Below are 27,782 nucleotides of genomic sequence, written 5' to 3' on the forward strand. Positions count from 1 at the left end.
GTAATTGGAATATCGAATTGAATTTTTTTCTAAAGTGATAGTTCAAGATTAAGTGACTATAAAAAAATCGAGAGTTTTCTAAATAGCACCATCTTTAATATACAGAGTGATCTATATTTTGTAAAACAATTGCAATTGAACAAAACATTTTTCTCGACATATAACTTGGATTTTGTATAAAAAAAGTTTATTTTTTGTATCGGGAAAGATTAAAAACGTATTTTATACGAGGGGACAAGGAAATTTTGTAATTTCCAAGGCGTTTCGAAAGCAATAAACCAGGTAGTTTTTCCAAATGATCGGTAAAAGTAAAAGAAAAAGTAAACTAAAAAACATTATTTTTAATATACAGGAATGTAAAGTTACAGGTATATTCTTAAAAAGAATAAATTTGCTACTGTGAAGAAAAAAATTGTTTTTTGGTCTGGATTAGTAATTATTATTGGTGATTGGAGGTAATTAAAAAACTGAAGAGGTTTTTATATTCTTTTATTAAAAAAAATAAATAACGTTTCACATTTTCTAGTTCTCGTTCACTTTTTGTCCTAAAAAAATTAAATTTTGATTATTTAAACTCTATAAATTAACTAAAGGTTACTATTAATTAACTGCAACATTTTAAAAAAAGTGAAAATGCTATTCTCCTTTTCGTTTAAATACACCCCCCAGCTATTTAAAAATTGATCTAAAATCGAATCTAACAAGTTTTAACCGACGCTAACTTTTAATCCGGTATCCAAATTCAAAAATTGTTTGGAAAGTTCGTACGTGGAAAATGATACGGCCACCATTGGTATGGCACGCATATAATTTATCGACATTCCCCTGTAAAGTCCTCTAACGATACCGTGCTCTTTATATATGTTGACTAGTGTTGCAAACATGCTTTTGGCATAATGGTGAGTTTCGGGGTTCATCATCGCCAATTGCATCCTCCTAAAAATTTAAAGAAAATTAAAAAATACATACAAGACAACAAAAACATAAATAATAAGAAAAACAAACATAAAAATCTAGTAGATTATGGAATTAAAGTAAAAACTTGTACCACTCACCTTCTAGTTACATCCAAAGGATAACTAATACTTTGTGCAACAGCCCCGGCTAATCCACCAGATACCAATTTAGCCGGTATGGTCAATACTAATCCTCCTGTATTTTTTTCGCATTTATTGCACGCCCATTTAGGTAAATATTTCATGAAACCGTATTTGATATATTCGAAACAATAGAAAGAGAGACCAGCGTAGGGAATCATCCCCATAAGGGTAGGAGTGAAGCCTCTGTACAGGGCTCGAGTGCCACCTTCTTCCTTAAAAATTGTAATTGCGGCATGAACTATACCAGTATAAACGTGCTCTCCCGTTATCTGGAATACAAAAAAGTAAATAAATGAATTTCAGTTTGCGTCGACTTAAATTTCTCTTACTTGAAACGCCAATCTGGCTCTGATGGTATCTAGCGGATAAGTACACGTTACCGAAGTCAGTCCTGCAGCTGCTCCCGCCAGAAATTTATCGATGTGAGACGTTTCGCCAAAAACTCCATCCAAGTATTTTTTGTATATTTCAAAAGAAGTAAATTGGATGGCTGCGTACGGGAAAATGCGAACCATTTGAGCTCCATTACCTTAAGCAACATTATAAACATCTCTATTAAAAGATAATTGAAAATCGTTTTAATAAAAGTTAGTGAGGAATACGCACATGTTTCACATTAAAATTAACTGTTTTTGAATTCGACAATGTTAAACGTAAAAAAGAATATTAATTGAAAAATAAACTAATTTGTTTATTACCTTTATAAAGGGCGAATGCTCCTTCATTTGAAACGACGTGTCTTAATCCTTTCAGTACCCCGTGAGATTCGTGATGTTTATTATGAGCTTGCAAAAGAATTTTTATCCTGTCTAAAGGAGCTACTGTAGTTTTTGATAACATACCAGCTACACCTATAAAAGTATCAATAGATTTTTAATACCTTGAGTCAAATTTTGAGAAATTCGTTGCATTTGAATTAAACAGTAAGGAAAATGATATGAATAAATCCACTTACCCCCACATAATAAATTTTTGCAGATTATTTCGAATCTCCTGTCCGATTTGAGTTCCATCATTATCTAGTAATGATTTAAAAATTTCAAGCGAGAATTCACGTAAAATAAAACTTTCACCAGTAACATCCTCAATATCTACCTAAAAGATTGATGTTTCATAATTAGAAATCAATTATGTTGTCGTGAAAATTAATTTAATAACCAATTTCACATTGTTCTTTAATGATTGCATCAACAAAATTGAGGATACACACAATTTGACGAAAAAACGCACCGTTATTGATATTGAACTAGTTTTTCCTTCATCATTCGACTATAAAATATAAGACAAAATCGTTTATTCAACTTTACCTATTTAAATAAACAAACAACACAATCTGTAAATAAGTGTATACCTAATATTATTATAAAGAAGAGACAATTTATTTTTAAAAAATATACAAATACTTACGTACAATAACGAGACATTCTTGTAGAATGGAATGTAACTGATTTGAGAAAAATTTCACTTTGGACAGGAATTACAAGTTAACTGACCTTCCGACCGTGACATTGAAGGCAAACCCTACTGACACAGTTTTGCAAGGATGCATCTACCTGCGAAATTAATAAGATTTTTATGAAATTATTGGCGTAAATACTTTTTTATGACACTTTGAAAAATAATTTAACATATTAATACATTTGAATTTTCACAAATCGATTGGTTTTGGTAAAAATATACTAACCTTTCATAGAATATGATTTGAAATCATCGATAATATATTTAAAATAACCCTTTTAAGTGGTTTATTTCATTATTATTAATTCTTATAAAATATTGTGAAATATGTGGATTTAGAAATATTATATAAAAGGCGCTCTTCTTTTTTAAATATCTGCTCTTCTTCTTTCATTTGTTACAATTTGCTGGACTGTTACCTACGAACTAAACAGTTATAGCATTGAGCTGGCTGGCGACTTTAATAGCCATGACATGCCTAAGCGATACCTCTATTCTTATGTCATTTGTCAATGTTTGAATATTTGTATGTCATTTACTAAATAGTACTTTATTTCTTACCAAACTAATTGTATCTAATATAAAATAATGGTATTTATTCATTTTTCTTTTATATTAAAAAAAAGTATGTTTTTTGTTTCGTGGTTATACTCCAATGTCAAAATTGGTGACTAGTAAATTTGGTTTTCAGTTGCCTGAACTGTCACAACTAACTGTATATGATAGATGACGAGGGAGAGTGTTGTTTAATGGGATACGAGAACGGGAAAGTTTTTTGTTTCGTGCGTAATTTTGATAGATTTTCAGTGAAATTTACATTTGACATGACTTTCTAGTGTTCATAATGGCCTCAACATCAAATTGTGACCCGAAAGTGTTGATGGCAAAGGGAAAACGGGCCACAGCTACATACATTCATGCCGATTGTTCGAACGAAAGAAACCCTCAACACTTGAACGAAGTTCTGGATAATTTACTAAATCCTCAAAAATCTATAGAAGAATGGGAAACTATAGATTGGTGCAAATGGCTTATGGCAGGAGGCAGAACTCCAGATGAATTCGCTAGCACAGGTGAGATCAACCGAATGACATTTCAGGACATTGTTACCTTGCCAATGGCCTTGCAAGTTGTCTTTGAATTCGTCATTCGAGTTATTTTTTTATATATTTATTTATATCATTATTTGTATACGAAATAATTGAAACTATCTAAAACATATAAATAACCATATCTTAACCTTTGTGTCTTCACTATTATTAATACCTCATAATCTAACGTTTCGCGAAGTAACATTTTAAAGAATAAATAAATAAATTAACGTTATTTTATTCGTTTTAACTAATAAATAATGTTTTTCCTATTTGAAATATGATCAGAAGATCTAAAAAAGTTCATTACCCCCAAAAAGAATCATCTTGCAAATTGAAACTGTCAAGTAATATAATGTACAATTGTTTATTCATCTTAAACTCTATTATTCCATTGAAATATTGTTTGTTAAACTATTTAGTCATCTAAAATTTAATCATCAATAATTTTGTATTTGATTATTAATAGATTTGAATGAATTGTATTAATAATTCATGATATACTATAAGTAATAAATTCAATAGTTTCTTCAAAAATTGTTATTTTTATATCTTTTACCATTCTATGGACTGAATAACAATTCAGTTTATATCAAGTGTTTTCTATAAATATCGATTTGTTATTAATTTGGACAATGTAAATGTGTTTTTATTTTCTTAAATTTTCTTAATAAATTATCTCTGAGATTTAATTAAAAAAATGAAAAAACGTTATGTTTCTATAATTCGACGACGTGTTTATGCACAATCCAAGCCAATTATGATAACATTAATGAATATTTGGTGCTACAAGCAAAACTATTCAGATTTCACTTAAATTAAAAGCTGTTTCTCTTTCCAAATAAGTTTCAATCAATTTTCACCTCATTTTATTTACATTTATAATCAATTTTATCCATTACTTTTGTTATTATTAGAATGATATAGTACATTTAGATACAAATTTGAAAATTATTTTTTTTAACCTCATCACAGGTGGGAGAAGTTTTTTCTTATCCATTTTCAAAAATAGTGGTTTCAGTCAATCCATTAGGATTATTTATGTTTAGATTTAATCATTTCATTGTTGTTGTTGTGATTTTGCACTATTATCTTCTCAAAAAAGTCCTTTTAGTTTTGTTAAATTTGTAAATATTTACATTAATTTCAATTGTATTTTTTCGAATTACCCCTTAAAAATATTTTAATTTGCATCAAAAAGTAGATGAATATATGTTTATCGTATTTTCAACTACACAGTAATTGAATTTACATAATGCAGAAGCTTAAGAGAAGGCTACATAAATCGACGCGACCCAGGTTGTAAGCGAGGTCGTCGAACTTGCCAAAAATTCTAGCTACAGCATAATGTGGTGCCCGGCGCGTTCTACACTGTACAAACACAATTTTTTTTATTTGAAAAAATAAAACGAGGAAGTGCATTATAATATCCCCGATATTTTCGACATTAATTTTTTTTTATAAAAAAATAATAAAAGTGTTTATCAAGTAAAGTTGTTCATATATAGATAAAATCTTGTTTGGCCAGTTCAAGGACGGAATTTCCGCGTCGAGCAATTGACGGTATATTTCAGGATATATACATACAGGGTGAATTTTTTAGTATGATTGATTTTATATACATTTTAATCATTCAGTTTCAGTTAAACGTTACAGAGTGGTTTAAAAGTTGAATTTGTAAAGAAAAATATGTTTTAATATATTTTACGGGGTTTTAAAAAAAAGTTGTTACATGAAAATTTTGTTATTGTAGTTCGGGCATATGACAACGCGACAACGTGCGGCTTGGTATGGACGCCGAATTTCGTAGCCTACAGATGCCGTACTTGCGGCATATCACCGTGTATGTCGCTGTGTACGGAATGTTTTAAAAAAGGAAATCACGCCAGACACGATTTCAATATGTTTTTGAGTCAAGCTGGAGGTGCTTGCGATTGTGGAGATTCGTCAGTAATGAAAGAAGCCGGGTAAGCGGTGCTTTTAACAATTTTCAATTCAATTAAATTATTTTTGTTCTTTTATTGTTTTTCGTAGTTTTTGCGAACGTCACGGACCGAATAAAAGATCGACTAAAGGAAACGCTCCTACCGAACTGATGTGTGTCGCCGAAGCGATGATGCCTAGAATAATTTTGCGCCTTATTCAACACCTGAGAGAAAATAGTCGAATGGGTACCGCCGATGCTTACAAAGGGGCAATTCAAGACGCCGACGCTTTCATAACTATGCTGTTAGATTTCAATAACATGGGCGGTTTGATGAGAAGAGTAATTACTTCCGCTTTAACCAATCCGCAGGTAAATTAAAAAAAATAATCGATTTTATAAACGGACGATTATTATTTTTGTTTTATTTCTAGAAATATCGAGTCCTAAACGAAGTTCTCGAAAACCCTACTACCGAATACGAACAATATCAAGCGGAATCTCGACGACGTTACGAAGAGGCTCTTCATTCCCTACCGAATCCAGAACCGATCGAAGATTACAAGGACGTACCGTCTCTACAACAGAATCTCGTCCATAAGACCTTTCTGGAAGAATTAGTTTTTTGGACGGTGAAATTTGAATTCCCCCAGAAGATCGTTTGTCTTTTGTTGAATATGTTGCCCGATTCTGATTACAAGGTTCGTCTCTATATCATTTATTATTTTATATTCTAAATGATTCTCGTTGTAGGAAGCTCTGACGCGCGCCGTCGTGCTGCACTACAGTCGTATTTCCATGATGTTGGAAAGATCCGCAGATCCGGATACTTTAAGTAACCGAGTAGTGCACGTTAGTGTTCAACTGTTCTCAAATCAAAATTTAGCTTTAAAAATGACCGAACAACTCAATCTGTTGCACGTCATGGTGGTTAGTCTTAAATATATGATGAGCAAAATATTGATCAAAAATACGTTGCACGGTAATTAACAATTTCGATTCATTTTTTAAAAATTTCTATTCAATTTTTTTTATAATTCGTTTTAGATCAAAAAGAAAATTTTCATTACGTCGTCGATTGCGCTAAACCCGTTATGAAAGATCACTGTTATTGGCCACTTGTGTCTGATTTAAAAAACGTTTTATCCCATAGACCGGTAGCGTTGAAATTCATGTCAGATGACGGTTTATTAGAGATGTGGTTCGCTTTTCTCGCCATGTTTCAAGGTAACATTTAATGTCGTCTTATAAGATATCGATTTATCGTTGGATGATATCGATTGCAGGTATGAACGTCAATCAACGAGAACTCAATCAGCACATTGAATTTGAACCAAATACTTATTATGCAGCGTTTAGTGCTGAACTCGAAGCCAGCGCTTATCCAATGTGGGCTCTTATATCGCATCTAACCGACGCTTCTTCCGCTCATTTAACCAAAAGAGTATTAAACGCCTGTCTTAACGAACTCAAAGATTGGTTTCAGGCTATAGCATACTTGAACACAATGGTGGTGAGTTTTTATTTGTATTATTAAAATTACTATTAACGAAATGATTTATTTTTCAGACTGATAGTCTTCAAGTGTCTTTTCATCTACCCCTCCATCGATACCTGGCAGTTTTTCTGAGCCAAGCGGTTGCCGTACAAGATGTAACGGTTAACGAAGTCTTAGGTTCCAGCGATTTCTTTCTAGATCTTTTAATGATGCATCCGTTACGTGTACAGGTCAGTAGAGTAAAATTTTCGCCGCTCATTAACGTTTTTATTAATCGAATTTACGGTTTCAGGTAGCTTTTTATGAAATTTTGAATGGTCTGTGGTTGAGGAACGGTCTTCAAATTAAAGGGCAAGCGATGACGTACATTCAATGTAATTTTTGTAATTCCATGGTCGACGCGGATCTCTATCTACTCCAAATATGTTGTACCAGATTACCAGCAGAGAAATTTTTAAATATTGTCATTGAAAAGTAAGCGTGGATCAATAAAAGAGCGAAATCGAATTGTTTTACTTTATGTTACTGATATTTTTAGGTTTCATATTAAAAAGTGGATGAGCTTGGCGCCTTTTCAAGGGAATCGTAGCACTTATTTAGAAGGGGAACACGATACTCCGATGTTAGAAAGTTTTCTAACGTTTTTGGCGACCCTCGTAAGCGTTAGAACGAATTTAGGTGAGAATTTTCTAATTATTTTATTGAGTTACGAATCCCCCTTTTATTAATAATTAATTAATTAATTACGTATTTATAATTCGTTTAGGTTTATTGGAAACGTCCCTTAACCGATTAGAAATGGTGACTTTGCTGTGCATGGGCGACAAAACTCATTCGCAATTGATGGAACTGATGCCGGAACGTTGTGGTATGTCCGAATCGAGGGATTTCGAATCGCTTTTGGCTGAAGTAGCTTTTTATCGAGCGCCGGCGTTGGAAGCTAGCGGTAACATGCAACAGGGAATGTACGTACCGAAACCGGAAATTTGGGAAAAACAATACGATCCGATTCACGTGCTGTTGCGGGCCGTCCATCGACGCGATTTCCAAACCTCCATGGACAGATATACGGAATAGTAAGTAATCAAAGTTATTTTATCCATATGGAAAATGTATTTTTCGTTTTCAGCGCTAGGCACGCCAATAAATTGAAAGCTGGTTGTAGTCTTTGGCCGCCGTTTAGGACGCCAACCGAAGTATCGGATGCCTACGAAGATCCTCGACAGATTTTGAAATCTAGAGTTTTTCATGCCGCCGCTTTGATTATTTTATTCAAAGCTGTCAAGGGGTTGGTATCGGAACACGTTATGGCTTTGGTGGTGTTCCTGTTAGAACAAGCCGTTCTGATTGCGGCGAGGGATGAAAACAAAGAGGTAAAAATGGCTTGAACGAAAATAGTATATGGAAATATCAATATTTATTAAAAACATAATCATTTTTAGGATTCGAAAATGTGTTCGACATCTCCTTCCATGACCCAACCAAACGATTCGGATCTTTCCAGTTGGTACGCCGCCGATTCTGTATTTGACAATTTAAAAACGAACGTAGGGCAAATAGTCATACATCCCGAACCGGATTTCTCCCCTATAACCTACAGTTCGGACAGTAAGTAGAATTATCGGAAGGTTTGGGGTGGTCGTATTCACTTCTATCTCTATTAATTTAGGTGATATCGAATGGGATAGTGCGGAAATAGACGCCGATATGACGGATATCGATCCGTTATTAATGCTTGATCAAGCGTCGTCGAATACTTGGGACAACGAATCGCAACAACAGCAACAATCTGAAAGCCGCGAGGTAATTTACTGAAAAAAAATTAAATCGAAAAAAATGAGTAAAACTCTGTATTTGTAACGTTAGGTAATGGTATTTCGACCTCAGGCCGACGAAACTGCATCCCCTATTGTCGAAACACCCCCCGCAACTTCTAGAGGTCACATTTTCGCACTACCTTCAGCGACTTCCGTACCTATGGAAGTAGATAGAATAATGAATTTGGCATCTGTCGCTTCTATTACGGAAATTAGTAAGTATTATATATCTCTATATACTATTCGATTAGTCGGGATAGACTGAAGATACGATTTAATGAAATTCTTAATGAAAAACCGATTTAAAATAGGATGAATAATCGGTTTAGATGTAATGATATTTCGATACAGAATTTTATAAAGATATTTCTAATCATCATTTTATCGTTGTTTTTGTAGGTACTCACAGTCCTAGTGAAACGCCCGCCTTACCACCTCCGGTAACGAGACCAGCTTTAATGGCGGGTAGCGAAGTCGGTAGGACAGTTAGAAAACCGACGAAAACCACAAGCTGTTCGAGTACCAGTAGAGAATTAGTACCTACGACTTCTCAAGGACACAGAAAGTCGCGATCCAATACGCCGCTACGGGTAAGGGAGTATTAATGGAACGTTGTTTTTTTTTCAACTTTCGTTTTCTATTATAGGGTGCGAATAATTACCCTCCGGTGGTTAAAGTGAACGAAAGTATAATTTCTTTGTTGTTGAGATTACATTCTCAACTTTCGGGCGTACCTGACAGTTATAATGCGGAAGAGGAAGATCGTTCTTCGACTTCGATAGAAACGGAGGAAACTTCTGTGGGGGACGGTGTTTTTTATATCGGCAGATTATTACAAAAGATTTCTTCGTTGGACGAAAATTGTAGGAATTATATACAGGTGAGATGGTGGATATATTTTTATCAATATATTAAATTCCAATTTTCAAGGACGCTCGTATCAAGTTGTGGCCGTCTAAAGAAGAACGCGAAGAGGCGAAAAAACAACGAGAAAATCGCGAACGAGAAGAACGACGCCGTCGCGCCAAAGAACGTCAACAAAAACTAATGCAGGAATTCGCCAATAAACAAAAACAGTTTATGGAGAAAGCCATGGAGTGCGACGATGGTATCGACGACGACGACGACGAAGATAACGAAGAAGAAAAAGTCGTCAAACAACAAGAATACGATTGTGTTATTTGTAATCAGAGTTCGCCGAGTACAGACGAACATCCGATGGGATTGGTGGTTTTAATTCAGGTATTATTTTAATTTATTTCATTAAAAATTTTTTTTTTTTTTTACGAAATTATTCTTATAGGCGACTAGTATAATCGGTCATATGCGACGACACGATCAACCGGAACGTACTGTATTGCCGACTTGCGAAGAAGAACAGGAATTATTGAAAAAAGATGATACGCTCGCAGCCGAATGCGATCGAAGGATCGACGAACTCGATAGGCATTTCGATCCTGTAAGTGTAATTCATATCCATATATATATATATATATATATATATATATATATATATATATATATATATATATATATATATATATATATATATATATATATAGAAAAATCGAATTTGATGTGCTTTTCGTTTACTCCTCGTAAACCCTTTGAAAACGTCTGTAATTTCTAATATTAATAATTAATTTTCAGGAATCCTGGTTCTTATCTCTGAATCAAGGATGGGACGGTGGGGTACACGTCCAAACGTGCGGACATCACCTCCATTTAGATTGTTTAGAATCTTATTTATCGTCATTGAGGACGCAACAAAGGCAATTGACTTTATCTCCCGAAAAGTAACTAAACTTTAACTAAAAACATGATTGTACGATTGTATGATATCTAATAAATTATTTTAGGGGTGAATATTTGTGTCCTTTGTGCAGACAGTTAGCAAATTCGTTTTTACCTCTATCCTCGCAATTAGGGGATAAAACGCAAATGGTGAGATCTAGACCTTCGGGAAATATGTCGCATATATTAGAAGAACTCAGTAATTTTTTGAGAGAAAACGATAGGAAACCTGTAAGCCCTTGAAAATGTTTTTATTGAAAAATTGATTCGACATCTTTTTCCTTTTTTATTTCATTTATTTTTTTAGAATACTATGAAAATGTTGGAAGCAATAGGTAAAGCAATGGAGGATATGTCTAATAGTACTCAGTTGAAAGCGAGATTCAAATTAAAAAATGAAAAACCGATAATTCTGCAAAGTTTACTCCTTTTCGTTACATCGATAGCTAGAACGAATCTGGAAGTGGAATTGATCCAAAGAGGCGGATCCTTGGTGCAGTTTCCCAATAGTTCGGCTCTTTTACCGAAAAGAGATTGCATAGGTAATAAAAAAATTGAAAAACTTTTGTATATACATACTATGTGAAAATAAATTTTCTTTTTACCATCGTTTCAGTTCCTCTTCTTCACGTGTTGGCCGTTCACGCTAGAGTGGCGCGCGTCCTCGCTATGTGGCCGGCCTGGATGAGTTTCCAACAATTATGCGGCATGTCCTCTAAAGTATCCGTCACCACTATAGCGCCCATCGAAAGGGAAGTACCCCTCTTATTAAGGGATCCTATCGCTTTATTGCTGCAGTATGTGTTGTTGTTACCCATGCCGTTAGATCAAAGTAATATTTAATCTATTTATAAAGAAATTTTTTATTTTACCAATATATATAACCTACATTTTCAGCTTATTTTACAACCACCGTGCAAATGGTATATAATCTTTTGTATTATCAAGTGGTGGCGCAACTGTCTTGCGGTTTAACGGGAGCGGAAAGAGCCAAAGCCGCCGTCGGGGCGAACAAAGAACACGTTAATAATTTAACGGATGCTCTCGGACTTATCAACGAATGTTTAGGACAAACGGATCTTTATATGGACGATAATGACGATAGCGAAAGTTATAGTGACAAATCCGTTAAAGTTAATATGATCGGACTGGAATTACAGGTTTATTATTATTAGCAGTAGAGGTAATTATTTTGTCTATTAACCCTCGTTTTAATTTTAGGTACAAAAATTGTGCCTGCCCTTCCTTCGTATAGCAGCTTTGTTGAAACACCACCTCTATCAACAACCCTTACCGGATATATACGAACAAAACAACGAATTCGTTCGGCTCGTTTATTATTTAGAATTAGTAACGGAATCGATGGATTGGGGTTGGTTTAACGCTTCGGTAGCGTTGACTTGGACGATGGATTTAGGTCTGGAAATGAAGACGCCGCGAAATTGGTGCGAACAGTTGGGGATATTTATAGGTAAGAGTCAATTGGCTGCCAAAGGATTCCTCGCCGAACAACACATAATGTGGTATCCGCCGAGGTTGTTGCAATTACCTAGGGAATACGAAAGGATATTCACTGTAAGTAGTATATCGTTTTAAATCGTTTACTATTCGCGGTGGGGTGTTGATCGTTATTTTTCGGTTTCAGTATTATCACGAGAGACCTTGTAGACAATGCCAATCGGTAGCTCAAGAGACTAGTATATGTCTTTTATGCGGTACTATTGTTTGTTTGAAGCAGAATTGTTGTAAACAACAGAACGTTTGCGAGGCGGTGGCGCACGCGGCAGAATGCGGAGCCGGTACAGGCATCTTTCTAGTCGTTACTTCAACTTATATTATAGTCATTAGAGGACACAGGGCCTGCCTGTGGGGATCCTTATATTTGGACGATTTCGAAGAAGAAGACAGAGATTTAAAGTGAGTCCAATATCGTTATGAATTTTATCGATATCTATCTTGATTTATATTCGATTCTAAACAGTATAAATATTTAATGGTGCATGTTTTTCAGACGCGGTAAACCTTTGTACCTTAGTACGGCCCGATACAAACTGTTGGAACAGCAATGGTTGGCCCATCGATTCGATCACACCGAAAAAACTTGGGTGCCTCATCGAAACGCTCTATAGAAAACCGAAAAACCACCCCTCGCATTATATTTTACGATTACGAGTTTCTAATAGATTTTTTAAGAGAATCGGAACAACATGCATCTTCTTACTACATACAAGTTAGAAATTTTTCGTCGTCGTTTTATTTTTTTGAAAATAATAACAAATGTTAACGACTTTATATATATATATATATATATATATATATATATATATATATATATATATATATATATATATATATATATATAAGAAGATCCGTGGGGAAATATATTCCATTAAAAATTCATAACAAACTACTGAAAAACTGAAAATATCCTAAACGTAGTATACTTTAGTGTAAGAAGATGTCGTTCTGTTAGTGTATATTCTTTTGAAGAGCTGTGTTAAATGGAAGATCCGCTGTAGCGAGACGATATTTAGTAAACTATTTATTAGAGCTTTTTTTTTAAATTTCGTGTCCATATCTGTATATTTTTTTTATGTGTTCGTTGTATTACCCATCGTGCTTGTATATGTATAATTGTAGTAGGAAATACTATTTTTTTAAAGGGATGTTAATTTTTTCGATTGGTCATTTTTACCCGGTAATAAGATGGAAAAAATAAAAATACTGTGATTATTTCATTAATACTTTCCCAGTTAACAAAAAAATAAATAAACCTTCATATTAGTAATACTAATTATTGTAACTATTATTGCAGTAATAAGATACATTTTTAAGGAAAAAAACGCCTTGTATATAATTTATGATTACGCGAATCGTATTTTGTATATCATTTAAAAGAAAAAAAACAAATATCCTCTGTAATTGTTTGGTATCATTGCAATATTTTATTGTTTACATGTATATATTTACAATAGAATTAATATTTCACTTTGATGGCTTGAAATTATTTAAATAACCTTTCCTACGATACGAACATTATCGGAGCCGGTTCTGTACTTTTTATTTAAGTGCCTGAATTCGCAGTAAATAAGAGTCACTCTCGAAAAGAAGAATTAGTAGATGAAACGATCGTTGAAAAAAAGAAGAATTTCTTACGTCAAAAATAAGATGTTAGGTTATGCTTTGCAAATATGTATTCTTATAGTATTTTAAAATATTTAACACGAGAAACTAAAATACTTGTTAGATATAAACATCCGCCAAATCATTGGGTGAGAGTAATTTTATTCGATAAATAACATTTTATAAAATAAAATTAAAACGTTGTAGTCTGTCGTTCGAAAGAAAGTACATCCTGTCGATAAAGCCCTAAACCATTTCGATGATTTTTATGAACAAGTATTTGGTAAAAATTGGTTAGCGATTCGTAGAGCGTTATTATGTAAAAATAAATATGTAGCCGTACTCAACTATTATGGAGATATTGAAGATACTAAATACAATTTGGAACTCAAAGGGGCTTTGAATATGCGCGTCTTATTCGATTTAGAAAAAAGTTACATTCGAGAAAAAACAGAAAATATCGATATCGTAGAAGAAATATCGGAAACTGTTCAAGAATTCGATAATCAGCCTAAAGATGCAATAGTTGAAACTCAAAAGTTACAAGCCAAAGATCTTTCGTTAAAAAGTAGTCTCGAAAAGGCGGAATACGATACTAGACGATTAGTAAACGTTCAAGATGCTCTTTCCACAGAAATTTTATACGAATTTATTCCGACGACTAAAATTAAAGGCAAAGAGGACTTTCTATTAGAATCTACTCATTATAAATTGTATGATCAAAATACGCAATTCGGCGTAAATGTTGAAAAAGAATACGACTTTCATTTTCCCGATCATTTAAATATTTATTGCTTCGAAGAAGGGAATAAAAGTGAATTTCCATCGCCGAAAAAATCTATAACAGGTAATAGACTACAAATATTTCATTTGCATTTACCGAAACCATTATTACTATTCCAGGCGTTTATAACTATTATTTAATGGACGGCGGTTCAGTTCTACCGGTTTTAGCATTAGATATTAAACCTGGTAATAGAATTTTGGACATGTGCGCAGCTCCTGGGGGTAAAAGTCTCCTAGCACTGCAGACTTTGTATCCCTCCAGTATTGTATCGAACGATATATCTTATTCTAGGGCTAATAGGATCGATAACGTTTATAAACAATTCTTGTTTGATTTCGACGAAAAATGGCTTCAAACAGGTAAAATTAGATTAACCAATTATGATGGGAGAATTATAGAAGAAGATACTTTTGATAGGATATTGGTAAGCCCGGTATTTTAGTCTTATTTTAACAAATAATTCAAATACCATTGATAGGTCGATGTTCCTTGTACTACAGATAGACATTCCCTACATGAAAACGATAACAACATTTTCAAACCTTCGAGGATCAAGGAAAGACTCCAATTACCGGAACTTCAAAGACAACTTCTTTTTCAAGCTTTCAAATTAGTGAAAATAGGAGGCGTAGTTGTGTATTCGACTTGTTCTTTGAGCCCTATCCAAAATGATGGGGTCGTACACATGGCTCTGAAGCAAGCTTGGGAAGAAACCAACATGGAATTTATCGTCAAGTTAGTATATTAAAAAAAAAAATTCGTTTATAATTTTACATGTTTCTATTATTTAGGGATCTATCTCAAGCTTTATTACAAACGAAAAGGGTGTATGAATATGCAGATGCGAATATATTGAGATATGGTCATTTAATCGTACCGTCTATGAAACAAAATTACGGTCCAACTTATTTTTGTAAATTACAGAAAATAAAATAAATTTCATGTTTTCATTTATTACTTATTACTACCCTAGTTTTCAAAAATGGAAATATTACATTGATGTTTGCTCTTGTTATTTGAGGTTTGTGTGATTAAATTTAATTCAACCCCTGTAAAACGAAATTTTCTAATTAGTTTTAGGTTAGAAAAAACTTCTCTAAAAATTAAATTTAACTACTAATTAGTTAAATATTTTTTACTTTTACAAAATTTTCCCATAATTTAATTAGAAAATTTTTAATTTTCATTTATTTTAAACATTTTGGCGGTTTTTTTATGTAGTCCCGCGATGACGCGCCATATTCGACATTCATATGTTCTTTTATGATGGTCTAGGGAAGTAACGCGGTCCGAAGTGAAGCTCCCATTTTTAATTATAAGAATAATTATTTTAAACCTCAAAAAGATTTTTTCGTGTCGGTTTTTTCAATTTTATTCAAAATAAGTGAATGTGTGTGTGAATTGAGTGGATTTGTTGTGATTCTAGCAATAACTATCTGTAAATGGTGAGTTTTCACAACCAAAAGTTTCTAATTTTAATTATTATAATCAAATGAAAAACAAATTTATTATTAAATGAGACGCAACACTCACTTAAAAATATATCTTTCCGATGATTTTTTTTAAATCAAATATGCATCATAAACGAGATTTAGGTTGTTACTTTAACATTTCTTTTTACCAAACCAGAATCGCCGTAATCATATATTCTTTATAAAATACATTTCTAATGAATTCTTTACCATTAGATCTCCTGTTTTTATCTTAAAACATTTTTTTAATCAATTTCAAATTCGTTTTGAAAAATATTTCATCTGGCCCTTATTCCCCACACTCCTAACCATTATCAAAGTATTCTTTTCCCAATTTCATTTTGTTTAAACCCAAATAAAAACGACACAAACATTTTGAAACTTTTAATGTAAAACTGATGCAAACATTTTACTTTCGGGGTTGTTGTTGTTGAACTCTAGCATTATCTCTACCAGGGAAATTCCTTTGCGGTGGTGTCCTGATCCTTCTATCCTTTTTGCTCCTATTACGTACAACTTTACTGTGAATAGCGCAGGATACGCAGTAGTGGAGCTTGGCATAGAGCTTAGGGAGAACGTAAGCTAAAACACATGAAAAAAAAACAAAACTTGGCAATAACCAAAAATGACCCGAATAACAAATAATTACCTTGATAAACTGACGCTTCAGTAATATCCCTTACAGCAGCAGCTTCTACTATATTACGAATAACAAATTTCTTGATGGCCTTATCTTTAGGGACACATCTAGCGCAATTCGTACATCTTACAGGTTTAACGTGACCGCGTCCGTGTTTGGAGCGTCCCCCATTTCTCCTTTTACAGGTCTGAAAAATTACAAAAACAGCATTAATCGACCATGTGTTGAAATTATTTTAGGTTAAGTTAGAAATAGATAAATTCAAATTTACATTGCGATAAAATATTCTCGGTATACGTTGACTCTAATTAGTTCATATATAACATATAAAACAAAATATTGTTATAATTATCTGTAGAAACGCGGAATAAAATTTTACCCACCATCTTTCCACCTTAACAGGACTGACAAACGGAAATAAAGACTTTGGTTAGGGATATTGTTAACGTTGGTACCTTAAACGGAAACAAGAAGTTTCCTTCTTCTACTATCCGATACTTTTACTATACAAGCTATAAGACAGTTATGGAAATTTTTTAGTTTGGCATTTGACATTAGATTCTTTATTACGTCATTGGTAAGTCAAATTATCGAATGTCCTTCTGTTAGTTTTGTTGTCGAATGGACTGGTTGTGGCGTTTTTCTATCATTTTAATCTAATAAAAATCACTACATTTCAAATCGTTAGAAAAATGAGTAGTAGAAAACGAGATTTCACTTTAAATGGTAAGTAAAACTTGCATTTTATTTGATAAACATAAATGAATAAGTTTATTTTAAACCCTTACGTTTTCCTTAAATTAAAATACCTTAAATGTATCAGTGTTTATCAGGTGGTTCGAATGCGGTGAAAAGGGAGAGATCTCGATCTCGTTCACCGAGAAGAATCAAAGAAGAACATGAAGAAGATAAAACTTCCATTAAGGAGGAACCTAAAACAGACTCTAGAAAACATTTTGAAAATATTAGCTTAGCCCCTAAGAATAGATTAAAAAGTATGACTATACAGATGAAATTAGGAGACGTAAAGAAAGAACCTCTTGCTAAGCCTAAAATGAGCGTAGCCAATGTTTTTAATCAAGACAGTGACAGTGAACCCGAAGAAATGCCGCCACATGCTCGTATGAGAATGAGAAATATAGGGAGGTATGTCTAGAGCTTATAATATCTACTTAAATCAAGTTTTTCTTCTTATACGATAATTGAATAGACATATTCATTTTTATAAGCTCCTTTATATGGCTCTTCATACTGTACTCGAGAATCTTGTTTCCTAACAACAATTTTTTTGTTGAGTTATATTCTCTTTATATATTTAATACAATGGTTGATTTTTTGGTTGTTGTAGAGACACTCCCACTTCTTCAGGTCCCAATTCATTCGGGAAAACAAAACAGGGATTTTCTGATGCCAATAAGCTATTTGAAAAAACTCTAAAAGAAGCTATGGAGAGTGCAAGGGCAGATGATTAACACATTAAATTGAATTAAATTATCTCATATTTTGATCTAGATTGAATTTTTCCCAGAGTAAGCAAATTAGGATCGTTGAATGTTGCTATGAGGTTTAAATTATGCTTTTCGTAAAGATTAAAGTGTTATTAAATTTTTTTTTCATATATATATATATATATATATATATAATATAATTAATATGTTTATATAAGAACGGGACTGATTTTTTTTGTATTTATTCAAATAATAATTAATGTACATAAAGAATTTTACAACACAAATTAAATTTAGGTGGTTGTTTATCTATACATATAAATATATACTAATCCTAAAACTCTATTTCATTGTAATCTCGTCATAGAATATTTGATAAGCAGCTGCGGCCGCAGCAGTAGTTCAAACGTATCCTTAGTACGACAATTGAAATTGAAACAATTATGATTTTTATGCTCTTACTTATATAGCGTATCTAGTATTGCATTACAACATTCTAAAATGTATTTCGCATATCTATATACAGGGGATGTACCAAATGATCAAATAAAAGTTCTCTTTCAAGTGGTTGGAATTTTTTATTAAATATTTTTTATTACAACTTCACATTTTTTTATAAAATTGTAAATATTATAAATTTCGCAACGAGATTGAGGCAATAAAGCGTTATGTTTTGTGAATAAAATTGAAAAGATTCAATAAAATAGGCAAATCATATTAACATTCAAGTTTGCATAGAATTCAGCTTTTTCCTCATAATTCAAGTGCGAAAGCGAAAAAATGGAAAATTCTAAAACGAAAGTTTGTTAGTGTTTGAAGTGATTATTTGTGTTAGTGTAGGGCAGATGGTAATCAGGAAAGTGTATTGAAAAGAATTAGTTTTGCATTAAATCTAGAAGAAATTGGTCAACGTTTTTTTGAAAATAAAAAAAAATTATCCCGTAGTTTTTTATCACAGCATTTATATCATATCTTCTATCAGAAAGTTGACGAAAATGGAAGATTAATGATAAACAAAAAGATGAGAAGAAATTTAAAGAATAAAGAGAAAAAAATTAATGTGTCCAAGTGTCTAGAACAAAATAATTAAAAATTTGTTTCCATTTGGTAAAAATTGACAACGTCATTTGTAGTTTTCGAAATGTTTTATCAAAATAAACGTGATTTAGACAAAAACATCAAGAAAATTTTGAAAAATCCAGTGAATATACTATATTTTTGAAAATTATAATATATCGATGATATTATGTGAAATATTGTTTCGACAATTAATTCGCTTGTAAAAATAAAAATTATAGTAGAAAAAGAAAATTAGTAAAAGATACAGACATGCAATTGAAAGCTGAAAAATTAATAGATTTAAAATAAGTATGGAAAATTGATAGTACACATGCAAATAAGTTGGAATTAAAAATAAATAGAAATTTTACAGTACATTTGAATTTCAACCATAAACAATATAATTGAATAATTTATGAAAAATTGTATGTTGAATTAATGAGCGTGTACTGGGAAGTCCGCGTACCATCCAAAGGCTCCGTGGTCACCAGTGTGAGCACCGAAATCGACGACGTCATGTTGCTCGCTACCACCGCCTCCTGCCTGTCTCTGGGCCCTCACCGAACCAGGATTTTGTACTTGATCTTCCGGATCTGTTGGGTATGCAGATACAATTGATGATATCAATAAAAAAGAATATATCGACACCAATATCTGGAAAATGGAAATGTTTATCTTAAAATTTGATGAAAAATTTATTTTGGGTACTTACAAATTTCATCATACTGCACAAAATTGATGGCGTTTTATCACGACAATAACTTTTTAACTGAGAATCTATTTCGTATCTATTTCTATTTATATTTGAGTGGAATTAAATAAAAAAAACACAAGTACATTAAAATCTCATTGAATGTACTTTCTCTACGTAAGCCACAGTCAATTTTTTGTTGCGTTAACGGATGGTTTGTTCTGTAGGTTCGTTGAAATTTTTAGAAAGCGGTTCAGCTCATTTTGGTGAAAATTTATTCTAATAATGGATTTAAACGTTTTTTTTTTTCTCGTTTTCCCTCATATTTTTTTACCAAGTTACACCAGTCATAATGACTTGCGTATAATAAAACTATATAAAATAGAGATAATGGTATCTATAATTTATAATATTTTAATTTATCAATAATTAGACGAAATAAACATTGATAATAAGGAAAAGTAAACATTGAAAAACTTACATCAGCAATTTTAATTCAAATTTCTCAATAAACAGTTCACATTAAATAACTTTCCGGAATCGGAAATTTTTCCAATTTCATATAGAACAATTAATAAAACGAAATAAACAATATTACGCCATTTATTTATATATATAATTTATAAATTTTCTTATAAAAATATATGATAGAATTTCCGTTTTTAAACCGTTACGAACTGTCCCTTTTTCAAATTATCGACGTACATTTTTCGGCACTCCATATCGTCACAAGGTCTGTTATAAGGGGTCCAAATAGGTTCGCCGACAAAGAATCTTCTAGCTCTTATAAAATTTTTAGCGTCCAACGTGAATCGATGGTATATCCCTTTCGGTAATATCAATAAATCACCCGGAACAACTTCGATTCTAATCCAATTATCGTTTTTATCTCTAACGTCGAAATATCCCGATCCCTCGACTACCAAACGTATTTCTTCATCGGTATGCAGATGTTCCGAGTAGAATATTTTCAACTTCTCCTCGTAGTTCTCCAAACATTTCTCGGAACATATTATTTCGTCCTCGTAGTTATAACCTCTTTGTTTTTTTATTTGATCCAAAACGCCGTCGGTATTTAGAGTATCTATGTTTAATTTGAAATATTCGACGCCGGATATTTTGAAAAGATCGTCGATATTTACGAATTCCGGTGGTGATTTGTGATGTTCTAAACGTTGATCACTAGACGTATCATTGTCCATGTACCAAGCACGAACCATCTTGTTAAAACCACTTTTTTTACGAGACACTACGAGATTCTTTTATGCAATTAATTAGTTTAAGCTTGAGCAGTCGAATATATATACATTATTAACATTTAATTGATAAATAATAAACAACACTGATTATTTATTTCAATGACATTTAAGGTTATATAAGGAATGCTAGAGTTGGAGGAAAATATTGGAACGGTTACCAAGTTTGCAAATTAATGATCGGATTTAATGTGCTTTTTTTCAATTTTTCTTGCCTAAATCCTTAAAAACTATTATACATTGGACAGCAAGAAATTTCATTCTATCCAAACTTTTTTGATAAATTTAGCTTTAAACGCATTTTTATAAATCTGTTTATAGATTCTTTTGATATTGATTTATTCTGAACCGGGATTTATATGATTTTTTTATGAAAGTAATGACCAAAATACCGTAACCTTCAATGTTTTCTAAACTCTACGTTGTAAGTAGTATAAAAAATGGTTATTATTCTTTTTCAAAATTTATAACATTTTCGATCAAGTCTCAGTTTATTAATATTTTTATATAGATATACCTAATATTTTTCTTTCGTTGAATTATTTCGTCCATTAATTAATGATTTTTTTTTTCGTTTTTTCAACAAATAAATACGTATATTAATAAAAAAACTTCCATCTCTAAAGTGTAAAATAACAAATGAAAGTGGTAGGCCAGATAGTTATGCAACACAACATACTCTTTCACATGTCCTATGATATAAACAATAAGAGATATTGTAAACTATTTATTACACGTAAAATGTTGTTAATACATTGAAAAAGGGTATTGTTTGTGAAATGGCATCCCTGTTAAAATTATATGGATATACAGTCCCAATATTTCAATAAAAAATAATAAAGGATGGTCAAAAGATGTAAATGCGTCAAATATTTCGTATCTTGATTATTTTCAATTTTTCTTTTACTTTCGTATACAGTTTCGTAAATCAAAAACACATGTAGATCCTCGGATTAACAATAACCGTACTTGTTCGAGCCCAGAAATTTCCTCTTTCACCAACACACGTTCTAAATACGCAAAAGTGAAAATAACGATTCGGAAATTCGTTAGCTTTCGTAAATCCGTCGAAAACGCTGTTGCCGTATCGTATTTATTTTCTACAAGTAGGTATTTGCATACGGTCTTAATTTTCTGTGTTACGATTCGCTGTTGTTTATAGGTTAGTTTTGTATGGAAATTATTTAAAATAGTACCGCCCTGGTTATGAACTACTATGTTTTCAGTTTTCCTATATATTGATTTATATTAAAAAAATAAAGTATTATCGGTAAAGCAAATCCGACAACGCCGTCGTAAACCTTTCACATTTCGAACGACTATTGGACGGAGGTTTATTAGATGTTGTGAGCGTTGCGCGCGGACGATTTTAGAATGCACGGGAAATTGTTTTAAATTGATGTGAATATCGTGAAAATCGTGAAAAATGAGCGTCAAATACACCGGCGGTATCTCACACGAGGAATGTCCCACCGAAGAATTACTTAACCCTTTCGTACATCGATTGGAATTGGAAACTACTTATGAAAAAATTAGAGTAAGTCGATAGATATACATATTTATATAACGAAAATGTGAGATTTTGTAAATGAAAAATGCACTATTTCAAATTATAATCAACAACTTTGGGTGCAGCATACCCCCAATTACCTCATAAAATTTAAATAAATGATTAATATTCCAAGTATTGCCGAAAACCATAACGCTTTCTTCTAGTTTCACTTCACTACGTTTATTTAATATTCAATTGCTCATTAAATATTACAAATTGCATGTTTTCTTCCAACTATTTTCTTTTTTAAATTAATTAAATCCTTGTAATTCCGGTAAAAAAAAATCGTCAAAAAACACGTGATAAAAAGCCAGATAATTATTTCATCTCCGTTATTTTCATAGTGGACAATATATTATCGAATAATGAAAAAAAAAATATACGAGAGTCGGTGGATAGTTTAATAATTTCCCCTCGTATAAATAATATTAGAGAAACTCGCGTGCTTTACACCTGTTCGTGACGTGATACTGAAAGTTTTTATAATAAAAGATAGAGAAAATACCTTACAATATAATAGTAGTTTAGCCTCGGAGAAATTTTCGATTGTAGGTTTTAATTATCGGTCGAAAAAATACGAAAAAACCGTTGCATTGACGTTCCCCGGTTAGGAAGGTTGCCAAAAATATTATTCAAACTATTGTTGACATATAAAAATATATATTCTTGAGAAAATGACAGAAATATTTTATTTTTGTTCCAGACGGCTATATTAACGGTCGTTCTTCTACCAATAAGAGTGTCGATTATATGTTTTTTCGTCATCGTCGGTTGGATATTCGCTTATATCGGTTTATGGGGTCTGTCCGATGAAGAATTACGACAAAAACCGTTAGACGGTTGGAGAAAGTAAACAATTTTTTTATATCGCTTAAATTCCGTATTACCTCCAGCATATTATTCTCTTGTATATATATATATATTGTTTTACGGAATTATAATGCAGTACCGTAATCGAAAGTTTTAAGTTTTCTTTTTATATTTTTATTCGTACCAAAATACGATTCGTTTTTATTAAAATTATTGATTACGGCATCGCTTCTGGTTAGATTTTTTTGTGTTATCGTCAATAACATATTATTAGTATCGATTTTTCGATATAACATAATTATTTTTACAATTTAAATTAAATACCATTAAAAAAAATAGTGATAATCATTCGAAATACGGCAACTAGATAAATGGCGATTTATTTTTGTATATATTTTTGTGTATGAGCAGTTCGGTGCGTTTCGTAACGGCAAGAGTTATGCGAAGCGTGTTCGTGATTGGAGGATTCCATTTAAAAATCACCGGAAGACAATCGAACAGGGCTTCGGCACCGGTGGTGGCGTTGGCACCACATTCTTCTTTCATAGACAGCATCGCTATGGTATATATGGGAGGACCTTCGATCGTGGCTAAGGGAGAAACTTCGGCTTTGCCTTTCTTTGGGAGTACGTGCCCAAAAACTAACTTTTTTTTTTTAATAAAACGATTATTTCTGAACTATCCGAAAATTTGCCATTTGAATAATAGCTGTTGGTAGTTATTATTCATATTTAAAACACACATTTATCTTATCTTTTTAAGGTCGAATTTTAATTATTGAAAATAATTATAATAATTGAATGTATATGAAAAAGACTTAATTAGACGATTTAGAAATTATACACTTTTAGAATAGCTCCGGTATATAATCGAATTTTCCTTTTAAATGCGTGTATACATACATTTATGTTGAAAAGTGAAAGTTTACAATAAATTTTATGAAAGTTCAGAAGTAACGCTATTTGTTTATCTAAACTGTAGACGCTTTTTTTTATATATAATTATAGAAAACGACGACGTAAATTTTTGATAGTTTTTTCCTTCACGTTATTTTTTCACGCATATTTCTCTATCTACACTGAGAAACATATTGTAATAACAACGTTTAGTGTTATAATATTTGCGTCGCCATTTTCTACGCAGCTTTTTTTTTATTAATCCACAATTTCGAATCTACGAAAATCTTTAATTTCTTCTACGTAAAGAAACACCTATTGTATATACAAATAACTGGGGTTCTTTTCAACTAAAATCGTACTAATTTTTTGAAAAACTAAAAATGTCAAGTTACGGTAGTTTTTTTTTTTAATAAAAATATGTCAATGGAAATGACTCGCTTCTATCGCTTATTAAATACGTACATCGGGTTACCATCTACTAAAATTAGTAACAGACTTTTCCCTTTTTCATTCTATCCTTTCACGTGCTAAAAATAATATACGACGATGCATAACTCATCATCAAGTCGTTGATCCTCGTTTTCAAATCACTCGATCATTTTTAATTCGGGTAATTTGTTTGTGTGATAAAAGTTTCGTGAAAGTTAAAATTAAATCCTATAGAACGCGAAACTTTCTATTTAAATTTTACTCAGATTCTGATATCGGAGACGTTATTCGTAGTATTTATTTATAAAAATAATTTTATCCCATTTAGGAAACTGAAACATTTGATATGTATCATCGGACAAAATTGTCTGGTCGCCGGAGGTATGAATATAAGCATAAAAGGGAGACAGGCTACCAAACGTGAGGCCCCCATATTAGTAGCTGCCCCTCATTCCACGTTTCTTGACGGGGGTATCGTATATCTTGTCGGTTTCCCGTCTATGATTTGTAGACGGGAAAGCGGAGCCAACAACCATATCGGAAGTAGGTTTTTCTTTATTTTTATTGTATTTTTTTTGCTAGTAGAATTTTTGTTTTTCTTAAAACATGTGCTATATTACAATCGATCACTTGATCATATATGAATAATTTTTTATAATATATTTTAATTTATAATAAAGATTACTACATTTGAATGTCACCCTGTACGTCATACTCATGTGGGAAACCATAAAATTTATTCTTAAATTACTATACACTTTTATGTTTTTAATTCGATATTGTTTTTATGTTTCGTTCTATTAAAAACAATACGTTTATAATTACTATTAAAACGATTATTTTAATTGATTCCTCAAACTTATCTCATTTTTCTACCCACATATAAAATATAATATTCCCTTAGATAATATTAAAAATCATTACCAGCGCCTTCTAGCGATTTTTTATCGAAACTACTACTCTTTAGTACAATTTTGTAATAATGAAAGTAGATGGCGTATGAGACGAGGTCAAATGAAGTTTTTAATAGACAGGATAGGACCGGCTGAAATTGTGTTGAAAATATCGCACATGTACTACGTTGTGGTGGTGAAAATTTAATAATATATTTAATATAATTTCACCGATTAAAAAACGTGTCGTTTTATTGTTTGTAGAATTGATAAATTTCACGCAACCAGTATACGTATGGAGAGACGATCCTAATTCTAGACAAAATTCGATAAAAGAAATCATAAATAGGGCAACGTCAGATTTGGACTGGCCCCAAATTTTAATTTTTCCAGAAGGAACTTGCACCAACAGATCGTGTCTCATAACATTCAAACCGGGTACGTGTATTCATTACTTGTTTTTTATTAAATTAAGATTTTAAATCAAAAAATATCGATTTTTAGGCGCTTTTTATCCGGGAGTACCGATACAACCCGTTTGCATTCGATATCCAAATAAATTGGATACTGTGACTTGGACTTGGGAAGGACCTAGTGCGTAAGTACTGGAAATATCTATTTCTTCTTCTATTTTTCTGATAATCCGTTCCGTAGGTGGAAACTTTTGTGGTTGACATTAACTCAACCGTACAGTAATTGTGAAATCGAATTTTTGCCGGTATATACGCCAAACGAAGAGGAAAAAAGGGACTCCAAGTTGTTCGCCAGAAATGTTAGAGCCGTTATGGCAAAGTACGTTTGCACCGTATAAATTTAACAACTTTTCTATATAAACCCCGTTATTTTATAGAGCTTTAGGTGTACCGGTTATAGATTATTCATACGACGATTGTCTATTGATGACAAGAGCCAAAGAAATGCATTTACCTTACGCACCGTCTCTAGTAGAGGTTAACAAACTGAGAGATCGGTTGGGGTAAGTACCCCCATTAACTTGTATCACTTTTTCCTACGGTTCCTTATGACGTCTCAGCACTCGATTTTTAACCATAGGTTGCAGAATACGAAAACAGAAGAAACTTTGATCGATTCCGATTCGATTTGTAGAGATTGCAGCAAAATAAGTTACGTAGAATTCGTAAAACTACTTAATATACCCTCTAATTCACCAGCTTCTCAACAACTCTTCAAAATATACGACAAAGTAAGAATCGTATCAATTAGATCCGATTTATTAAGCCTCTAAACGATTATTTTCAGGAAAATTCCGGTTTAATAGATTTTAGGGAATATTTATTGGGAGTATTGGGTATAGAAAAAGACAAAAATCCCTTGGATGTCCTCCGGATAGCTTGTAAGATATATGATAGTAGCGGACACGGACGTTTGGTTAAAGAAGATTTTTGTAAAGCGGCGTGTCAAACTTTAGCTCTAAGTAAAGAGCATGCCTTGGAAATATTCGAACAAGCCGATCGTAATCGACTCGGATACATCACAATTGGTAAGTACTAACGGCGTATTTTTGTCGTACACTGTAAGTTGTGTGTGATTTTTTTGCAGAAAATTTCATCAATTTCGCTCAAAAGAAAGCTGAATTCGCGTCTTTCTTTGATATCAGCTCCGAAGAGAAGAAAAATTCCCGAATGAACGGGGAGATATTGGGTCCTAATTATCACACAAAAAAAGTCGACTGATGAGTGTTTAAACCATATGTAAATATTGAAGGAACGATCATTTAGTGGTATTGAGTAGTGTGTCAATATTGAACATTCAACTACGCACCTAAAGCGTTTCAAAGTTTATTTAAAATACAAGTGAAGTATTTTAAAGTGGACTCGATGATAATAATAATAAGAAAGTAGTTCCCATTTTACGTCCCATTTCTCAAAAAAACAAACTGATCTTTAGTATTAAAATGACTAGAAAATAATAAAAATCCTTTTCGAATATTATGTAGTACACCTTGTATATTAATGTATTATTTTGTTAATAAATGTAATTTTAATGTTTGAATTTAAATTTATTTACTACCTTCAAATTT

The 27,782-nt window shown here is 32.2% G+C and overlaps 7 protein-coding genes across 12 annotated transcripts; 4 read left to right on the top strand and 3 right to left on the bottom strand.

Annotated features, from left to right (window-relative positions):
* Nucleotides 1-474: 474 nt before the first annotated feature.
* LOC130895891 (solute carrier family 25 member 16-like) lies at nt 475-2,908 on the bottom strand. 3 transcript variants are annotated; one of them, XM_057803488.1, is made up of 8 exons: nt 2,785-2,887; nt 2,508-2,653; nt 2,056-2,195; nt 1,799-1,951; nt 1,430-1,629; nt 1,056-1,369; nt 723-936; nt 475-545 (listed from the first exon to the last, which is right to left on the bottom strand). In XM_057803488.1, exons 3-8 carry the CDS (start codon nt 2,114-2,116, stop codon nt 534-536), a joined length of 954 nt encoding a protein of 317 aa, XP_057659471.1. In that variant the 5' UTR covers nt 2,117-2,195; nt 2,508-2,653; nt 2,785-2,887; the 3' UTR covers nt 475-533. The 3 variants fall into 3 exon arrangements, with proteins under 3 accessions (XP_057659471.1, XP_057659470.1, XP_057659469.1); XM_057803487.1 differs by having other exon boundaries at nt 475-936; nt 2,785-2,908; XM_057803486.1 differs by having other exon boundaries at nt 475-936; nt 2,512-2,653.
* A 195-nt stretch (nt 2,909-3,103) lies between these two features.
* LOC130895196 (E3 ubiquitin-protein ligase Ubr3) lies at nt 3,104-13,232 on the top strand. Of its 2 annotated transcripts, none has more exons than XM_057802378.1 (27): nt 3,104-3,631; nt 5,403-5,616; nt 5,684-5,945; nt 6,008-6,274; nt 6,327-6,555; nt 6,621-6,800; nt 6,860-7,086; nt 7,143-7,301; nt 7,364-7,545; nt 7,610-7,749; nt 7,838-8,147; nt 8,201-8,444; nt 8,514-8,679; nt 8,741-8,874; nt 8,938-9,103; nt 9,288-9,478; nt 9,535-9,768; nt 9,819-10,130; nt 10,192-10,347; nt 10,539-10,684; nt 10,748-10,913; nt 10,990-11,224; nt 11,299-11,514; nt 11,580-11,842; nt 11,904-12,257; nt 12,328-12,599; nt 12,694-13,232. In XM_057802378.1, exons 1-27 carry the CDS (start codon nt 3,403-3,405, stop codon nt 12,809-12,811), a joined length of 5,772 nt encoding a protein of 1,923 aa, XP_057658361.1. In that variant the 5' UTR covers nt 3,104-3,402; the 3' UTR covers nt 12,812-13,232. The 2 variants fall into 2 exon arrangements, with proteins under 2 accessions (XP_057658361.1, XP_057658362.1); XM_057802379.1 differs by having other exon boundaries at nt 3,263-3,631; nt 6,860-7,083.
* Nucleotides 13,233-13,827: 595 nt separating this feature from the next.
* On the top strand, nt 13,828-15,542 carry LOC130894956 (5-methylcytosine rRNA methyltransferase NSUN4). Its single transcript, XM_057802023.1, has 5 exons — nt 13,828-13,954; nt 14,013-14,652; nt 14,709-15,016; nt 15,071-15,327; nt 15,384-15,542. Exons 1-5 carry the CDS (start codon nt 13,874-13,876, stop codon nt 15,526-15,528), a joined length of 1,431 nt encoding a protein of 476 aa, XP_057658006.1. The 5' UTR covers nt 13,828-13,873; the 3' UTR covers nt 15,529-15,542.
* An 893-nt stretch (nt 15,543-16,435) lies between these two features.
* Nucleotides 16,436-17,215, bottom strand: LOC130894996 (40S ribosomal protein S26). Its single transcript, XM_057802084.1, has 3 exons — nt 17,088-17,215; nt 16,714-16,891; nt 16,436-16,646 (listed from the first exon to the last, which is right to left on the bottom strand). Exons 1-3 carry the CDS (start codon nt 17,088-17,090, stop codon nt 16,474-16,476), a joined length of 354 nt encoding a protein of 117 aa, XP_057658067.1. The 5' UTR covers nt 17,091-17,215; the 3' UTR covers nt 16,436-16,473.
* A 50-nt stretch (nt 17,216-17,265) lies between these two features.
* On the top strand, nt 17,266-18,736 carry LOC130895180 (PEST proteolytic signal-containing nuclear protein-like). 2 transcript variants are annotated; one of them, XM_057802360.1, is made up of 3 exons: nt 17,266-17,430; nt 17,538-17,850; nt 18,053-18,735. In XM_057802360.1, exons 1-3 carry the CDS (start codon nt 17,397-17,399, stop codon nt 18,174-18,176), a joined length of 471 nt encoding a protein of 156 aa, XP_057658343.1. In that variant the 5' UTR covers nt 17,266-17,396; the 3' UTR covers nt 18,177-18,735. The 2 variants fall into 2 exon arrangements, with proteins under 2 accessions (XP_057658343.1, XP_057658344.1); XM_057802361.1 differs by having other exon boundaries at nt 17,301-17,430; nt 17,528-17,850; nt 18,053-18,736.
* A 1,578-nt stretch (nt 18,737-20,314) lies between these two features.
* Nucleotides 20,315-21,262, bottom strand: LOC130895182 (acireductone dioxygenase). The gene has a single exon (XM_057802364.1). It carries the CDS (start codon nt 21,120-21,122, stop codon nt 20,565-20,567), a length of 558 nt encoding a protein of 185 aa, XP_057658347.1. The 5' UTR covers nt 21,123-21,262; the 3' UTR covers nt 20,315-20,564.
* Nucleotides 21,263-22,253: 991 nt separating this feature from the next.
* LOC130895181 (lysophosphatidylcholine acyltransferase) lies at nt 22,254-27,750 on the top strand. 2 transcript variants are annotated; one of them, XM_057802363.1, is made up of 10 exons: nt 22,254-22,695; nt 23,414-23,559; nt 23,932-24,146; nt 26,006-26,179; nt 26,246-26,339; nt 26,396-26,533; nt 26,592-26,717; nt 26,795-26,945; nt 27,002-27,242; nt 27,302-27,750. In XM_057802363.1, exons 1-10 carry the CDS (start codon nt 22,585-22,587, stop codon nt 27,433-27,435), a joined length of 1,530 nt encoding a protein of 509 aa, XP_057658346.1. In that variant the 5' UTR covers nt 22,254-22,584; the 3' UTR covers nt 27,436-27,750. The 2 variants fall into 2 exon arrangements, with proteins under 2 accessions (XP_057658346.1, XP_057658345.1); XM_057802362.1 differs by lacking the exon at nt 23,932-24,146 and adding an exon at nt 25,177-25,391 and having other exon boundaries at nt 22,477-22,695.
* The last annotated feature ends 32 nt before the right edge of the window (nt 27,751-27,782 follow it).

The sequence above is a fragment of the Diorhabda carinulata genome, chromosome 6, assembly GCF_026250575.1.
Source record: "Diorhabda carinulata isolate Delta chromosome 6, icDioCari1.1, whole genome shotgun sequence".
NCBI classification, from domain to species: Eukaryota; Metazoa; Arthropoda; class Insecta; order Coleoptera; family Chrysomelidae; genus Diorhabda; species Diorhabda carinulata.

Coding starts and splice junctions, on each gene's coding strand:
- LOC130895891 (XM_057803487.1), bottom strand. CDS start 2,116: ATGATGGAACTCAAATCGGACAGGAGATTCGAAATAATCTGCAAAAAT. Junction 1,630..1,798: donor AGCATTCGCCCTTTATAAAG/GTAATAAACAAA, acceptor ATGTTGCTTAAG/GTAATGGAGCTCAAATGGTT. Junction 937..1,055: donor CCTTTGGATGTAACTAGAAG/GTGAGTGGTACA, acceptor TTAAATTTTTAG/GAGGATGCAATTGGCGATGA.
- LOC130895196 (XM_057802378.1), top strand. CDS start 3,403: ATGGCCTCAACATCAAATTGTGACCCGAAAGTGTTGATGGCAAAGGGA. Junction 8,445..8,513: donor CGAGGGATGAAAACAAAGAG/GTAAAAATGGCT, acceptor AATCATTTTTAG/GATTCGAAAATGTGTTCGAC. Junction 12,600..12,693: donor GAAGAAGACAGAGATTTAAA/GTGAGTCCAATA, acceptor CATGTTTTTCAG/ACGCGGTAAACCTTTGTACC.
- LOC130894956 (XM_057802023.1), top strand. CDS start 13,874: ATGTATTCTTATAGTATTTTAAAATATTTAACACGAGAAACTAAAATA. Junction 14,653..14,708: donor GCCGAAAAAATCTATAACAG/GTAATAGACTAC, acceptor TTACTATTCCAG/GCGTTTATAACTATTATTTA. Junction 15,328..15,383: donor AACATGGAATTTATCGTCAA/GTTAGTATATTA, acceptor TCTATTATTTAG/GGATCTATCTCAAGCTTTAT.
- LOC130894996 (XM_057802084.1), bottom strand. Junction 16,647..16,713: donor TGAAGCGTCAGTTTATCAAG/GTAATTATTTGT, acceptor CATGTGTTTTAG/CTTACGTTCTCCCTAAGCTC.
- LOC130895180 (XM_057802360.1), top strand. CDS start 17,397: ATGAGTAGTAGAAAACGAGATTTCACTTTAAATG. Junction 17,431..17,537: donor ACGAGATTTCACTTTAAATG/GTAAGTAAAACT, acceptor AGTGTTTATCAG/GTGGTTCGAATGCGGTGAAA. Junction 17,851..18,052: donor AGAATGAGAAATATAGGGAG/GTATGTCTAGAG, acceptor TGGTTGTTGTAG/AGACACTCCCACTTCTTCAG.
- LOC130895182 (XM_057802364.1), bottom strand. CDS start 21,122: ATGGTTCGTGCTTGGTACATGGACAATGATACGTCTAGTGATCAACGT.
- LOC130895181 (XM_057802363.1), top strand. CDS start 22,585: ATGAGCGTCAAATACACCGGCGGTATCTCACACGAGGAATGTCCCACC. Junction 23,560..23,931: donor CCGTTAGACGGTTGGAGAAA/GTAAACAATTTT, acceptor GTGTATGAGCAG/TTCGGTGCGTTTCGTAACGG. Junction 26,718..26,794: donor AAACTGAGAGATCGGTTGGG/GTAAGTACCCCC, acceptor TTTTAACCATAG/GTTGCAGAATACGAAAACAG.